The following is a 17,055-nucleotide window of genomic DNA, read 5'->3' on the forward strand; positions in this document are numbered from 1 at the left end:
AACAATTTTTCTGCCTTTTTTTTTTTTTTTTTTTTTTTAACTCCCATTGGGTTTTTTAACTTTGAGTGAACTAGTCATTGAACTGAATTAGTTGAATAAACTGAGATGAAGAAAACATTATTTCTTTGAATGCAGAAGAGGCTACTCTTGCCAGAAGCTGATTTTGCACTTGAACAATCTCAGGTTCCAGATGCTTAGCCAGTGACTTCCCATCAGTGCAGTGGTTTGACTTTCTTTAAAACTTGGCAGCAAACGTACTGCTTAATATTTGTTATTTAATTTAAATTATTTTAATAGACTATAATAAGTTTAGGTCTTAACATAGGTTGTCATCATTTCAAATTTAACTTGAAATAGGTTTATTTATTAAAAAAAACAACCCTGCATTTTATTTAAATAAAAAAATCTGATTTTAATAAAAGCCATCTGATTGTTTTGATTTTTTTCTTTAAATAATAGATTTTTATCCACCCTGCTCTGAGACCCCCCCAGAAGAAGGGGCCCCCGCAAAACCTGGAAAGGTCAGACTTCACATTTCTCAGTAAAAACTAAGCAGGACGGTTCCTTTTTGTCTTTAGCCTTTCAAGCCTTTTCCATACATCATAAATAAGCAAAATATGGCACAAACGTAACTTAAAAAAATATCCATTGCAGGTCACCCTTAAATATCTGAGACAGAAATTAAGATTGTATAATAGCTATAATAATGCTATTTTCTCAGCTTTTAAAGCATTCCACCTGGCAAAGCTCCATGGCATGGCCTTTAACTTTCTGGCTCGTGAGAACTGGAGATACTCTTTAATCACCAGGAATAGTTTTTGTTGGGTAATATGAATAATTCCCTCACCCTTGCCCCCGAGGGCTGAGCATGACACTTCTGTAGCATCCCCAGCCCTTCTTCACTTAGGAAGCAAGTGACTGGGACCAGGAGTTGAACTGCACATGGCAGAGTTTGACACTGAGACCACTGAGCTAACCATTATATTTATAACTGAAAACAGCATAATAGATTAATAGCTAAATTATATGTAATAATATTAAAATATATGCACATGTTTATATAATAATAATAAAAAAAGGGTTGTCCAAAACTTTCAAACCACTAATGTAACTACAGTACAAGCTGTGTTATCCAGCACTTTACCAACTGGAAAGCTCTATAAACCGGCATTTCTGATCTTCATTGAAAGTCCGGTTTATAGTCCGGTTGGTGCGGGGCCGGCAGGCTCCCCACCTGGCTCCACATGGCTCTCTGGAAGCGGCAACAAGTCCCTGTTGCACCTAGGTGGAGGAACAGCCAAGAGAGGTTTGGAGTGCGGGAGGGAGTGTGTGTGTTGCTTGGGGTAGGGGATCGGGGTGCGGGAGGGTTTCGGTGTGCTGGATCCAGGTGGCGCTCACCTTGGGCAGCTCCCCGCAAGTGGCGATATGTCCCTGCTGCTCCTAGGCAGAGATGTGGCTAGGCAGCTCTGCGCGCTGATTCCACCCTGCCCCAAGTGCTGGCCCCACAGCTCCCATTGGCCAGGAACCAGGGCCAATGGGAGTTGCAGGGGCGGCGCCTGCTGGCAGGGGCGGCGCCTGCTGGCAGGGGCGGCGCCTGCTGGCAGGGGCGGCGCCTGCTGGCAGGGGCGGCGCCTGCTTAGGATCCAGCACCCCCTCCTGCGCCCCAACTCCCTGCTCTGAGCCTCCTCCCACACCCAAACTCCCTCACAGAATTTGTGCCCTGCACCCACTCCCATACCCCAGCCCTGGGCTCCCTCTTAGTTAACCGGAATTTTTGACTTTTTTTGACCTTCCATTTCCCCAACATGCCGGATAACAAAGCTTTTACTGTATTAGATTGTGAGGTTTAAAAAAAAAAAAAATGGAGCATATACATATGCTGTACAAAATTTTACATTCCAGATTTCTATGAAGTCTAGATCTTTACACTATCAAATGTAGACATTCCCTGGTTTATGCTACGCCAGTTGATTTGTTTTTCATCATATGTATCTATACATATCTATCAGTACAAAGATCTGGTGGGGCACAATATATATGAATGAGTGTGAGGCACTATCCTGCTCCTTTCATAAAAGATGCATCCACTCAAACAGCAGAGGGCCACTTCTGGTAAAACAAATCTCCTCTCTGTAAATGACCATTTAAAAATATTTCCTCAGGATTTCTAGCAAAATTGTGACATTTAAAATTAACCATTACTAGAGTGTTGATTTTTTGATGATTGCTTGGCTATCTGAATGTATGTACATCCTATATTTAGACACATTTTTGTTTAGATAGGGAAATAATATACATGTAATATGTTTTATTCATGACAGTAGAGATAGTTACAAAGATGTTTTCTTTTCCATTTATCTCCTTATTGCTTTTTTCCATCCTCAGGTCCATCTCCTTCTGTACTGGAGTATCTGTCAGGGAAAGACAAAGAGAGAATCAAAGAAGTAAAACAGGCAGCTGAACAACAAATGAAAACACAAACTTTACCTCAGCAATCCTTGAATATCTCATCCTTCTCATATGGGGTTCATCAGAAGTGGCAAATGGCGTTGGGGGGGCAGTTAGCCACCCCTGGTTCTAGTGACTTCAAACCATTTGCAAAAAATCCAGAAAAACAAAAAAGATATGAAGATTATGTAGAGCGTCTTAAACAAGGACAGAAAGGTAACTAGCCAATGGTCATGGAAACTCTCTTCTGCATTTTTTTATTTGGAAAAAGTTATTCCTGCAATTTTGATTAAGTGTTTCATTTTAAGCTTCTCATAGGCTTGATTCCAGAATTCCATACATAGGGCTTTTCTTTCTGTTTCCTGAGGGCCTAATCTTGCAAAATTTAGGCACATAAGTAATCCCATTGACTTCAATGGGACTACACATTAATTTAAGTGTTTGTGAGATTGGGAGCTTTGATCATACTCATCTTAGTTTCTCTGATCCCTCATAATGTAGCTCACAACCTCACAGACGAGGGGTTCTCAACCTTTTTCTTTCTGAGGCCCTCCCCAACATGTTATAAGAACTCCACGGCCCACCTGTGCCACAACAACTGGTTTTCTGCATGTAAAAGCTGGGGCTGGTGCTAGGGGGTAGGAAGCAGGACAACTGCCCACCAAGCTACATTGCTCAGGCTTCAGCTTCTGCTTCAGGTGGCGGGGCTCAGAGCTCCGGGCTTCAGTCCCATGCGGTGTGAGGCTTCAGCTCTCTGCCCTGGGTCACAGCAAGTTTAACACTGGCCCTCCTGGGCGGACCCCCTGAAACCTGCTTGTGGCCCCCTAGCGGGCCCTGGACTTCTGGTTGAGAACTGCTGTCATGGACCATACTGTGATCTTGCAGTCTTTGTTTTTTTGTTTTTTTGTTTTGTTTTTGTTTCCTTCTTGTTTACCTTCCAGCTCCATACCTTCAACCTGCTTTTAATACTCATCTCTCTTTTTTGTAATGAAGACCGTATGTACTCTGGGTACAGTGGGACCATAGTAATGTTAATTTAGTCTGTCCCCAGGAAGTATCCTTCATTCTCTACCCCCACACAACAGTTTAATGTTCCAGAATACCCATTAATGTAAAATACGATGATTTTCAATAGTTGTTATTTTCAGGGATGGGTATTTTTGCTATGCTCTCCAGGCTGCCTCGCTCCACTCTTCAGGTCCAGCTTTTAAAACCTTCCTCCCTGCTCCCCAGCTATGCCAGGGAAATGGGGAGCTTGTAGTTGGCTTTAGTAGTTAATATCCAGGGCTCCCTGTTCTTCAGTGGCTGTGCTGTTCTCCAGGAAAATCAGCTAACCAGCCTGTGCTTCTGGGTTCTCCCCACTTCCCGTCTGCAGACTGGGCTTCAGTTCTGCTGGGCTTCATGGATCAGTGCAGGGAGCAGGTACTGTAATCCAATTGACTTGCATTTGGTAGGAAAAGCTGGATGATGAGAGACAGATCTCAGCAAGACAGGGAAACAGAAAACAAATGTCAGATGCCCTGTTGCACCAAAAGGGAAAATTCTGTGACAAAAATGCTGATTTTTGAGGTATTTTCAAAAAAAGCCATATCCCATATCTACGGAGTCCACTGGGTCTCTTACTAAGATGAAGGAAAGCTCAGAATCCGATGTTGGTCCAATAAAAGATGTTACTTAACCCACCTTGTGTCTCTGAGACAGAGGCATGTTATTATTTCATTTTTTGTTGTTGTTATTGCAGCTGCATTTGGCTGTTCTTTGATGTTGAGCTCTGTCTTTGGGCTTGTAGTTTATCTGCTCAGGACATAGATTGTTGCTTTGTATAAAATGGAACAACTTAAATGTATTTAGTAGTAGATCAGGATGAAAACGCAGGAAATCTTGAAATAATGTGGAAGGTCAAAAAACTCTTATCAGAAGCTCGGCTTGGTGTTGATTTTGTTCCTGTCTCCTCTAGAAGCAAATATGAACCAAAATTTGTTCCTTGTAAACAGGAAAGGATGAGTGTTTTTTAAAAAAGCTACTTGGCACATCTGAATTTGCACTTGAATGAGCATGCACATTTTATGCATCCAAAAAGCCAATTTGAATACTCAAATGCAAATCTAAACTTTACTAGCAGGTTCGCATATTGAGCTTTTTACCTTTACATTTCAAGCATTTTGTTGGAGTTGTGTGTGATGTTTTGTTTTGTTTTTCTATGGAGCATTTAATATTTTGTATATTCCAGTGTGCATTACAGAGCATTGAGTTAGGTGTCAATAGTACAGTAATGGGTTAGGTAAATGAAGTAGCCATTATTCATTTGGCAAAGGTTGTCATTCTGACACTATTTGGGCAATCATCCCTGGCTTCTGAAGAATAGTATATCCAGCAAGACTCATGGGGTTACCCCTATTCTTTATTTCTGAAGTCTCCCGCACCTTTATATTCAACTACATATTCATCAGACCCTTGTGGAGATGAGCTTGGCTTCTGGAATTGTTTAAAAGAATCACAAAATGAGTTAAACCCACATATAAGTTAGTGTATTTTATACTTAAAAGTAACTTTTAATGGCTTCTAAGCATTTCTGTCCTTTAACTTACAATAGATACATCAGAGAGTCATTCAGATCCGGGTATGACAGAATGGGAGCGAGGAAGGGAACGAGAGGAGTTCTTCCATGCAGCAGTGCTCTACAAATCCTCCAACTCAGTCCTGTCATCAAGGTTTACTCGGGCCAAGCATGAAGATGACACCGACAAAGTGGAAGTTCCTCGAGACCAAGAGGTTCATGCTGTTAATAATCCTGTATTGTGATTACCTGTGTTAACACTAAGTAGCACAATCCAATGTATTTAAAACATCATGGTAGAAGATAAATGTAATAAAGTTTGTTGCCTTAAGAAACCAGAAGGAAATATACAATACTGCTCGCACAGCAGTAGTTAAGTATTTATCCTTTAAGTTCACTGAATGTTGACACTATTACAATAATAGCAGGCATTTTAAGAAGGTGATTATATTCTGTAGAGTATATAATCAACATCTGAATTTTACAGATGGATATTGATGACAAAGAATCTGCAGTGAAGATGAAGATGTTTGGCAAGCTCACAAGAGATAAGTTTGAGTGGCACCCTGAGAAGCTATTGTGTAAAAGATTTAATGTTCCTGATCCCTACTCTGAGTAAGATGATTAATCAGATATCTTAATGTTTTCAAAATAATGTTTTTAATTGTTCTGAAATGTGTGTTTGTGTAATGTTTGGGAAACATGCTAGCTTGATATCTCTGGAGGCTGAAACCCTCTCTTTGTCTTCAGAATAGATGCAACCCAGATAGACCAGCAGGCAAGCTTCCTTCTGATAACTTGCCAATTTGCTTTTTACTTAAACTGGGAGAATCACCTCTACGCATCGTCTCATTAGAGATACTTTGAATGGAAATAGGTGATCCTCCCGCCCCGCCGCCCCTCCCCCCAACATGCTCCTTTGTTAGGGTTTGTATGTGTTAATAGCTGCTTCGTGGACTCTGCTTGCTTTGTGGATAATCTGAGACTTCATTTTCCAGTGTTGTCCATCCATCCCATCATTAAAAACAATGATTGACAAATAATTTCATTTTCCTGTAGTTCATCGATTGTTGGGTTACCCAAAGTGAAACGTGACAAATATTCTGTATTCAACTTCTTAACGCTACCGGAGTCTACCACAACAACTATAACTCAAACAATAAATGAAAAAATGCAACAGAATATCAGTCCTAACAGTAAGTGAGTCAGCATTTTATTAATGTAATCTCAGTAGTTAATGATTTAAAAAACATTGATGTACTTGTCATGGAATGTGAAAATACCAAGATGCAATTTCCTTAAAAATAAAAGGAAACTGTGTGAAAACTCAGAGCTACACAGATAAGGTCAGAGCAATTGAAATCAGTGGAGTTATACTGATTTATAGCACTGAGAATCTGGCCAATAGAGATCTTCTAGTTTAGAGAATTTTTTTTTTAAAATATAGGCAGTAATGATAAAGCAAGTATTAGTAAATAATTGACCTGACCATGAAATGCTGTAATATTTAATATAAAGCTAATTAACCATGATGCTTGGGATCCTGTACCAATTTTTAGAGCCAAAGAAACCATCAAGATGGGATGTATCTGACAAAGAGAAGAAGAAAAAGGATTCTATTAGTGAGTTCATAAGTCTTGCTAGATCAAAAGTTAATATTCAGCAGCAACAACCAGAATCAGTAATAGAAGAAGACAGAAGCAGAACAAATGAACCCCTTCCCAATAAGGTATAAGATCTCCAGAGGTTTGACGTTTTCAGTAACATTCATGATATTGCATATTGCTCTTCTCCTTGTTGATGGTTTTTTGAAATGCCTTTCCTTGTGCATGGAGAGAGGCAGTAATAGCAACTCATGCTAAGTTAGAAAAGACATGTCTGCACTTGAGGCCAAATTATGCCCTCCACCTGTGGGAAAGAGAGCTGCTTCTTCACAATATGTCTCCTATGGAAGCTCCTCTTCTGGGGCTCTGCAAGCACTGGGTTCCTCAAATGGAGAGGCTGCAGGCCTAGGGCAGATCTAGCTGCTCTGCAGCATCATACATTCACAAATGTACACTAGGGGGAACTTCCTGACTTTGGCTCTAACTTACTTAGGTTCCCATTCTGTGAGCTTAAGCTCTCACCCCTATGAAAGATGGGCAGTGGCAGGAGGGGTTCTGGTCACCACAGTTCCTCCGGCAGCATGTTGTCAAGAAGATATGGAAGCCAGGAGGCAGTGTGAAGGCATCAGTTGACTAAGTGGCACTGCGTGGATCTTGGAGTTCCATGGGTTCTTTGGCCTGAATCTCCCTATTGTGTGTGGTGGGAGGACAAACACCAATTTTGCCCCCTGCTCAAACAGAAAATGGGGAAAAAACTCTGCAACAGTAAACTATTAAATTTCTAGTCTTCTACATGGGGAAACATATTTATACATTGATGGGGAATTTGGGATATTGCCATGACAGTATTTAGCATTGAAATGCTTTGTACTTTTATTCACATCATTTTGCCCTAGAATTTCCTACCTAAAGCACATAATTTTAATATACATGGTTCTCAGCCTGTGGTCGTGTGCTGCTGGTGGTACATGAAGAGCTGGCTGATCTCAAGGTGTTGGCAGTCTTTGTTTCAATGAGACAGCTAAAAACAGATCTCATAAGCAAGTTGGTGTAGTTGCCAAAGCAATATGTGATAATGAGTGTGAGGAAAGATGGTGTCCATTTCTAGAAGTTGGAGGGGCGGGGGTCCAAATAATGTTGGGGGAGGGAACCCCCAATCCTTGCTTTCTACGGAGAAATGTATAGTTCAGATGAAGGAAAACACTTGTACTTCTAATTCTTGCTGTTTTACTCAAGAAGCAAAACAATAATCTGACGTACATGAAACTCTGTAGGCATGTAGATCTTTATATTTTGTTTGCTCTCTATAGCAGATAGTACTCAATGTGATTCTATTGCATGTGGGGATGAATTGTGGAGACCTTCTGTAGCTTCAACCATGAGAAATTACAGGGTTAACAAAAAAGAGCACAAACTGGGTAGTTATCATAAATAACAATTGCCCCTTTTGCATATGCAGTTTTAGCAGATATGCTGGTGGAGGCCATTTGAAAATTTGACCCTAACAGTGAAATTTGTTAAGGGCTATCGGTTATTTTAGGTTAGCAGGATAGTTCTTTTGTTTGCATTAACTAACATAGGTTGACTCACACATTTGACATTGATTTTATTGTGTATGGACTTGGGGGTTTGAACGAGAAACATTTAATAAAGGGGTGGGGGGAATTTACTCTTTGGAAAGGGTATGCAAGCCTCTCTCTGGTCCACGTAAGGACTGTGGGGGGAGCTAGGTTGCAGACAGAATGACCCTACGGTCTTCGTAATCCCTAATTGTTCTGCACTGTCTAGAAGTTGGTGCAACTCAGGGTGAGCAAAGGGAAACATGGGCTTACAGGAATTGTATGGTTATAGCTCATACATGGGGGACACAAGGATAGCAAGTATAGTCTGGGATTGTGGCTGTAGAGGGGGTGTGATGACTTCCAGCAGATGGGAGGTTTAATTCCATCTACTACACCCACTGATTTTCCTGCACAAAGTCCACTTTTCTCTGCTTTGTACAGGGACGGATGCATATTATTCTGAGGAAGATGATAGATTTGTTTGTTATGAACTTAAGCTAAAGAAAAAGTATCTAGAATCTATTGACTTAAAAATAAAAAGTGTTAATATTTTATATTCTTTCAAGTGTGCTGTTCTGACCTGCATGAAAAAGGGGCACGATGCAGCGTTCTGTATTGGAAAGTGACTTAATTTAGCAGTGTCTGAGCTCTTCTACTGTGCATCAACAGTTGTCAAGTTTATAGACTTCAGATTTACTGTAAAATTTGCTAATTTTAAAATCCTCAATGAAAATACCATTAAAGGTGTCACAATATTTTATCTTAATGGAGAGACACTTCTTTCCTCCGTTAGTGTTTAAATTTTTTTCCTTATGGGCACTGTTATGCAGGCAGTTAATGAAAGCACTGATCAGAAAGAAGAAGAAGAAAGCAGACCATCTATGGATTTATTTAAAGCCATCTTTGCCAGTTCCTCAGATGAAAAATCATCCTCATCTGAAGAAGATAGTGATGAAGAGGCGCATCAGCCACCTTCTGCTGTGCCAAACTCGGAAAGTACAAATCATGCTAATCTGCCAGATACCTCCTCAGCTGATGTACAAGGTAATAGTTAACAGTTTGTTCAGTTTCATGAAGTTCTAGTAATTTTATAAGAAATTAAAACATTATTAGCCTAGTAGAAAAATGCTTTATACCAGTCTCACACTGGTGTAACTACACTGTTCTCAGGGGAGTAACACCAGTGTAAAACTGGAGTAATGGAATGCTGAATTAAGTGTTCTCTATTTAAATATTATCTACATAGCCATAGGCCAATGACAGTTTTTACAGATACACTGTCAAATGCATTTGTTTGCTAAACAGAGTGAGGGATGAGGACAAATCCCATATTACTCTGTAAAGAAAGCCCCAAAATTGGGTGATTTTATACACCTATAATAAGGTGTATGATATATGATAAAGTATATCTATTTAATAATGAAATTTTGACCAGACTGGAAATAAGTAGAATTTGCATTTATTTGAAAAAGGAATTTCCTTTCTATATTTTGATATTCTCATTTAAAATAATATTGAAATGGTTTTTTAAATAGTACAGCAATGTAGCTGTATCTCACCAGTTCTCACTATCGGTCTACAAAGCAAAGAAATTCACGGGACTGGGGGGAAAAGCAGTCTTGTTCTGTTTACCAAGATTTAAAGCAGAGTATTATAGGGAGTTCTCATACTAGAAAATAAAGTAACACTGTACTAGAATACCTTTAATAGTTTACTAGGAAATGTTAGTAAGCAAAATAACACTTATTTTGACAGTTAGGGATGATGTATCTTTAATTTTTAAATTGGCTTTTGTTGGCTTACTTACCAACTAGAAAAAAAGGCAATATGCAGTGGATCTCCCAGTAATTAGTGCCAGTTAATCTAATTCGTGCAGATGGAGTAATAAATTACTAAATAAAAATAAACTAATACCCCCCATTCAAACTTAAAGTAGCCTTATTTCATAGTACAAATACCGATTTATATATACTTTTTAATGCGGAAACTTTTCAAACTGCTTGGTCTTAAATCACCTTTTAGGCTATTCCCATATCTTCAACACTGGAATTTTGCCTAATTCTTGAAAAATTTGCAGGGGTGAATCTGTTTTTTGCCCTTAAGTTATAGATTGTTTTGTTAATATTTATACTTGTGTTGCCTGCAATTTTTAATTTAAATCAGTAGCACTGTGATCAAATATTTGGTGATCCCAGCCAGTGCAACCAATCTTTGAAATGCACAGGAAGGTGCAAAGGGAAAAGGCATCAACTTCTCTTTGTTGATAACCTTCTAAACTTTTAAAAATCTTTATGTACAAAAAAAGAAAAGCTTAAGAAATCATATATTTATGTAACTGAGGTCCTTTTTAAAGAAATTGTGTAATTATTGGAAGCTTCTGAGGAGCCTTTTAATAAGAAATAAGGGTTAGAATCACCTTCTGCTTCTTTGAAAAACTAGTAAGTGCAAAATCTAAACGAGTGCAAAATTCATTAACTTGTCTTTATTTGATATTTCATTTTTAATGGAATATTTTCTGAGCTGTCTTGGGTATGGGACGTCCTTTTTCCTTTTAAGTTAACCTATATGTTTGTTTTTCTAGAATGTATGGCTGTTACAAGTCAACCTGACCTTGTGCCACCTCTTTTGAAGGAGGAGCTGGATAAGGTAGAAGAATTTGGACCGAGGTTGCCTCCAGTTTTATTTTCTAGTAAGTATTGAAGACTTTAAATTTTGTACACTGAAAATGCATATATAATGCAGTTATTTTATGTATGCTCCCCATAAACATCTTCAGTTACCTCATTATCTACCTTCAAATCCCCTTCTCAAAACTCTCCTTTGTCATGATGCCTACAAAAATCTGGGGTATTGGGACCACTGCCTGTCGTGCTAACCAATATTGTCTTATTATTTCCTGGTAGTTCCTGGGCTCTCTGCCTTCATCTGTTGTCTCTTGTCTTTTATATTTAGAGCCCTGCAAATCTGTGGATATCTGCTTTATATCCGTGGATATCGGATGCAGATATCTGCGGACCATTTTTGCGGATCGCGGATCAGATGCAGACATAGGTGCTGGTAGTAGGGGTGCTGTTGCACCCCCTGGCTTGAAGTGGTTTCCATTATATACAGGGTTTACAGTTCGGTTCAATGGCTCTCAGTACCCGCCCCATTAAAAATTGTTCCTGCACGCCTGGATGCGGATACAAATTTTGTATCCATGCCGGCTTCTAAATATAGGATCTTAAAGGTGGGGAAGCAGCTGTCTGCAGCTCATACCCTATGAAGCTGCTTCTCCACCTTCCAGATCCTATATCCCGCCCCACACCCAGTTATTTGCTTTGCAGAAGCAGCTGCCTTCCTCTCCAACTGACTTGACGCAGCAATATGAAGTTGGGAGAGGTTTCCTAAATATCTTGGTTGCTTAAACCATAGCAATAGGAGCATGGGGAATTTTGCTGCCTGTCTTGATCTAACACGTCCCCTTTCTCTGTATACGGGGGAGAAAGGAATATAGGCTGCTTCCCCACCTTCCAGATCCTATATTCCCTCTCCTCAGTATACAGAGAAAGGGGAGGTGATAGATCAGAAGCAGCTGTCTGCAGCTCACTGCCAATGAGGATCTGGAAGGCGGGGAAGCAGCCTCAGAGGCTGTGAGCTGCAGACAGATGCTTCCCCACCTTTGAGAGCCTATATACCAGGGGTTGGCAACCTTCGGCACATGGCCCGTCAGGGTAATCCGCTGGCAGGCTGCGAGACATTTAGTTTACGTTGACAGTCCGCAGGCACAGCAACCTGCGGCCCGTCGCTTCCTGCAGCTCCCATTGGCTGGGAAGAGCGAACCGCAGCCACTGGGAGCTGCGGAGGGCCGTGCCTGCAGACTGTCAATGTAAACAAAATGTCTCGCAGCCAGCGATTACCCTGATGGGCCACATGCCGAAGGTTGTCAACCCCTGCTATATACTGTACACATGCACTCACACAGATGCTCCTCCTGAGAGGCACTGTGAGATAACTTGCTGCTGTAGGTGCGATGCGGGTCGGATACAAGTTGATTCTTGTGGATGCGGATCCAAAATTTTTGTATCCGGGCAGGGCTCTACTTATATTTAGATTGTAAGCCTCTCAGGGCAGAGACCATTTTTCTGTTCCGTGTTTGTACAGTGGCTAGAACAATGAGGTCCTGGTCTTATGACTAGTGTTCCAAGGTGCTACAGTAATGTAGATGAAGATAATTTCATTTTTTTAAACTGTTTGTATTTCAGAGGGCAATTTATTGACTGGTATTTGATCTGCAATTAGGTACTATACAGAGATAGATATACAAGTGAATGTTACACCGGCTTAAAGCCTAGAGTTGTTAAGCAGCTGTCCCCATGCAAGTAGACGGTATTTTTGGTACAGAGATATTATGCGTCAATAAGTGTGTGTGTGTGTGTGTGTGTGTGTATTAATGTAGATATACACATACATAGATTTAAACTGGCTGTAAGTTTGTGTTCAAGTCACTAAAATTCAGAACTCATGTGTAGTTATTGTCTTTTCTCTACCCAGAATCAGACCTTACAGATCTTTGAGTAGGAGAACGTATGCTGCTGCTATTACCTGTTGAATGTTGAACAGACAGGGTTTTTGTTGTTGTAATCCTGTTTAATTAACCACATTCAACAGATTTAGAGTGAATAACAAGTCATTGTTACTTCATCTGTGGAAACTTTGCGCACAGGTTAAAGATATTCTATGTTGTCTTATGTCATATAATTTCAATTCACATCCAGGTCCCTTTCTTGGAAACTATAAGAGCACTGGGCTCCTTCGTTCTTCCCTCCAGCCCTACCTACACCTGTGTACATTAAAGTGATATTGTCAAGAGCTTTGATCCTACATTGGGATCCACTAGCACAGACTTTTGTGCCTGTGAAGATTCCCACTGATTTAATTGGGGCTCTGCACAGACTCAAGAGTCAATGCTAATAGATCCTGATGCAAAATCGGGGCCAAGGTTCGCATGTTTGGTTTTTTTTATATCTGATTGCAAAGGTATGTCTATAGAGTAGAGAAGTTAAAATGAATTGGAATTGGGAGTCCCAAATCCCTTATGCAGCTTTGGAAATCTCAGCCCAAATATTAGGGAATTTACATTTTTGTGTAGTTTAATATTGTGTTTGTCTTTTACTTGGTAATGCGTTTATTTCTCTATATTTGATTTTTGCTTTAGAGACTACTCAGGAGCATGAGCCAGTATCACTAGCAAGTTCTGTTGAAGCCAATCAGAAAGAGAAACCTAAAAAGAGCAAAGAAAAACACAAAGTTAAGAGAGAGCACAAACACAAAAAGGAAAAGGTGACCAAGTTAAATAAATTGGTTCTTTCTTTCTTTGTTTGGATTGATTTCCTCAGTCAAATGAACACTACCATGATATATATGCTGGATTATGGAAAAGAGATATAGAGTTGGGCAGCATGGACACCTTCCCTTAGACTCTGTTAGCACTTCTAGCTTAGAACAGAAGATGCATTGGCTGAACAGGGTGCTGCTTGTTCTTTATGTGCTTAGGGACCATACACATAGTTTGCTTAGATACTGCATAATGCTGTAGAAAACCTGATACATTATAATAATAAAATTTCTAAATATATGTTTAGTTTAATTTATTTGGTCCTTGCCTCCTAGAGACCTTGGCTTGTATTATTTAAAGTTTACACAACTGAAGATGTGCGAGTACTGTTGTTACTGCTCTGCTCCAGTTAACTTTGGAATTTATACTGAAATATGTTTCCTGTGATCCCAGTTGCTCTTTTTTAGTGAACTGCTATTTTAATTTGACCAACTTTTTAAAATTAAAAAAAAAAACAACATGAATCGCAAACTCACCTATTTCTTTTTTTAACAGAAAAAGAAACATAAGAAACACAGGCACAAAGGCAAACACAAGAATAAAAAATCAGAGAAAAACAGTAACTCAGACACTGTTGATAGCAGTGACAGCCTTAGTGACATAGAGGAGATCACAGATTTGTCATCCCAGGAACTTCTAAGAAGGTAAACAGATAATTTACCGAAATCCTTGTAAATCTGGCAGCAGTAATGGGCCAGATCCTCGCCAGTGTAACTTGGTGTAGTTCCGCTGAAGTCAGTGGAACTATGTCAATTTAAACCAGCTATGGATCTGGCACAATATGTTTGTGCCTAGAATATAGCTCATTTTGATAACTTATCCTAGGCTTTTGGATCTAGATGTGCCAGATAAGAACTAGTTTTAAGATAAAGTGCTCCAGGGAAAAGAGTGTTGAGCAGCTAACTCTGCAAGCATTAGATAAATGAAAATTAATTTGGGGGAGATCTTGTGTCATTGTAAATTACTATAAATGGGAATAAATACTGCATAGGTAAGAGAAATGCAAATGGTGAGAAATGTTGCTACTACATTTTTTTCAGAAGACGTAGTTAAGGTTAAAAAAAAATTATCCCTCTCCTGGTAACTATGGAGTATTGCCTGATAGATTTTTAGTATCCAAAATAAATGCTGTAATCTGGCTAAAATCCTTCATAGTTGAATGACCCGGCTCCAGCAGACCCAGGGTGTTGGACTTATTTTGGTTCGCAGTCAGGGCTTGTCAATATCACACCTGTCTCTGCTTGCTGGTTCTGTTCTTGTGAGCTGGCAAGTTACTGAAGTTTAAGAGCATTCTCTGCTTGAATACAAGGTTACTCTAAGTCATTACCCTACTGGCTCACAAATATGGAGCAGGCAGGCAGAACTGAGTAGAAAATGAGAAACTGCTTGAATCAAGCGTGCATTTGTTCAGCAAGCTGAAGTGAAGTTGGTAGGTCTAATTTTAGACAATGTGCTCTTAAATATTTTATAAACCATCGACTTGAACGAACCAGTATTAAGACCATGGACAGTAGAGAGAACACTGTGACTTCATTCTGCTTTCAAAGTATGTTCCATGCACTTCTAAAAAAACCAACCAAATTAAACATAAGTAACTTCAGCTCCATAATGCTCTGGGTGGAGAAATCACTGCATCACACTCCAATTAACCCCTCTGGCTGATTGAAGGAGTGGCCTTGCGACATGTTCTGCAGAGTAACCACATTGTCTTCCTTGGTGTAGGAAACTCATTGTGGTATAGGACCTTAGTGGGACAAGGGAATGCAAATAGGAAAATTTGGCATTCCAAAGGACTATTCCCATCCCTCCTTTGTTCATTAAAAAACAAGCAAACAAAAACCCGATGAGTGCAATTTAAAAACCACTTCTAAAAATTAAGCTTTGTTTCCGTATAACTTTTTTTTTTAAAGGGTATTTTTAAAGGGCTTCCAAACAGGTAGCTCAAAATTTGTAGTCAGACCTGTCTTGCTTGTGCAAACTGACATGTTGGAGGCTCTTAAAAGATTTGCCAATCTTTTTTTATTAAAAGGGCAAAACCACATTATGGTTAAATTCAGATTGAGGGTTTGAGAAACCTTTTAATTCTTGTTAAAGTGATTAAATGTTCCTGGTGTTGTTGTGTATAACTATTAAATATGGCCTTTTTTTCCAGACTGAAACATCTTCCTGCAATGAAGCAGTAACTTGCTTTCTTCAATACTATATGACTTTTGATCTGAAACTTTGATCTCCTCCATGATGGAAGATCAGTAATGTATAGATTGCACTGTAAATGTTGTATTTATGCTGAATATATGTTTGAAATCATAAATGTATACATTTGTTTTGTGATATTTTACCATTTTAAACCGTATGAATTGTGGAATGTTGGAAAGATCCTTTTTTTTTCTTTTTTTTTCCCCACTGCTGGCATGCATTATCAAAAGTAATAGTTCAGGCTCTACATTTAATTAATGTGAGGGCTATCGGTAGCAAGTGCATGTGTGTATGAGAGTAGGACTTCTCCTTTACACCCCAATGTTTTACTTAAAACATAGGCTCAAAATGGTGAATTCTTGGCTGTTTTGAGGAACCCATTATAGTTTGGTTTGGGCTACCTTTAATTTAAACAAGACTAGATATTTTAATAAACTGTATATTACAAATGGTATTTCTGGTGTGTTAAATCATTGTGTGAAAGTTCTTAAAATATTATAAACAAGAACGTAAGTCAATGCTGAAGGAAGTGAAGTTAGGAAGTTAAAAAGGCATAATTTACATGCAAACAAGTCATTCTGTCTCTCTCTTATGTAGATATTCCGAATGCAGAATTTCTCTGTATTTCTAAAGTGTTAATCTGCTTTTCAGACTTTTTCTGTCTTAGAATTTTGTATATTACCCATCACCATAGTATGGCTTTTCAATAAATTAACAAATGGTATGATGCATGTTAAAATAGCATTACAGTACCGGATTATCTTGAACACTACCTACATAAAAAATTTCATCATCAGTATCGGCATTATTCTACATTCATGTTTATATTTAACACAAACATTATGTTGAAAAACCCCAAAGATTCTTCAAAATTTTCTTGCTTGCTCTGAGTACAAACCTATGCTGTATTGTATGCTTAAAAGGAGGTTGAAATTTCATTAAAAAGTCCAAATAAGTCTGTAAAGTTCTATTACAATTACAGGATTGTTTATGATGTGAACTATAAAATAATACTGAACCACATGACTGTCTGACCTCCTTGAATGGAACAAATTGTTAAAACCAGCTCATCATGATTTATTATGAGAGTAAGAGAATGTTCTCCATTTGCAATTGCTAACAAAAAAATCAAACAAGCTCAAGGTTGTAGGTGATATTGTTGTATTGGGCTAGTTAAAAATAAAGTAAATTTTCAGCATTCACAGTCTTTTTAATAGGTCATTGGATTTAGAGCAAGGTGGCATGGTGTTGATTTTAGGTTTTGTAATTTAAATTTAGCAATTAAGAGGGAATTCTATAGAGAGGGGAAAA

At 38.9% G+C, this 17,055-nt stretch overlaps 1 protein-coding gene across 2 annotated transcripts in view; it reads left to right on the forward strand.

Moving 5' to 3' along the window:
* The window catches only part of GPATCH1 (G-patch domain containing 1), a 28,531-nt gene extending 12,333 nt beyond the window's left edge, over nt 1-16,198 (forward strand). For both annotated transcript variants that reach the window (XM_027821141.3, XM_043526180.1), the window contains exons 11-20: nt 2,386-2,664; nt 5,042-5,220; nt 5,493-5,620; nt 6,065-6,201; nt 6,565-6,734; nt 9,002-9,215; nt 10,753-10,860; nt 13,369-13,493; nt 14,044-14,192; nt 15,701-16,198. In XM_027821141.3, coding sequence (XP_027676942.2) covers nt 2,386-2,664; nt 5,042-5,220; nt 5,493-5,620; nt 6,065-6,201; nt 6,565-6,734; nt 9,002-9,215; nt 10,753-10,860; nt 13,369-13,493; nt 14,044-14,192; nt 15,701-15,731 — 1,520 coding nt within the window. In that variant the 3' untranslated portion in view covers nt 15,732-16,198. The remainder of the gene's footprint in view (nt 1-2,385; nt 2,665-5,041; nt 5,221-5,492; nt 5,621-6,064; nt 6,202-6,564; nt 6,735-9,001; nt 9,216-10,752; nt 10,861-13,368; nt 13,494-14,043; nt 14,193-15,700) is intronic.
* Nucleotides 16,199-17,055: the final 857 nt, after the last annotated feature.

The sequence above is a fragment of the Chelonia mydas genome, chromosome 12 (genome assembly GCF_015237465.2).
Source record: "Chelonia mydas isolate rCheMyd1 chromosome 12, rCheMyd1.pri.v2, whole genome shotgun sequence".
Classification (NCBI taxonomy): domain Eukaryota; kingdom Metazoa; phylum Chordata; order Testudines; family Cheloniidae; genus Chelonia; species Chelonia mydas.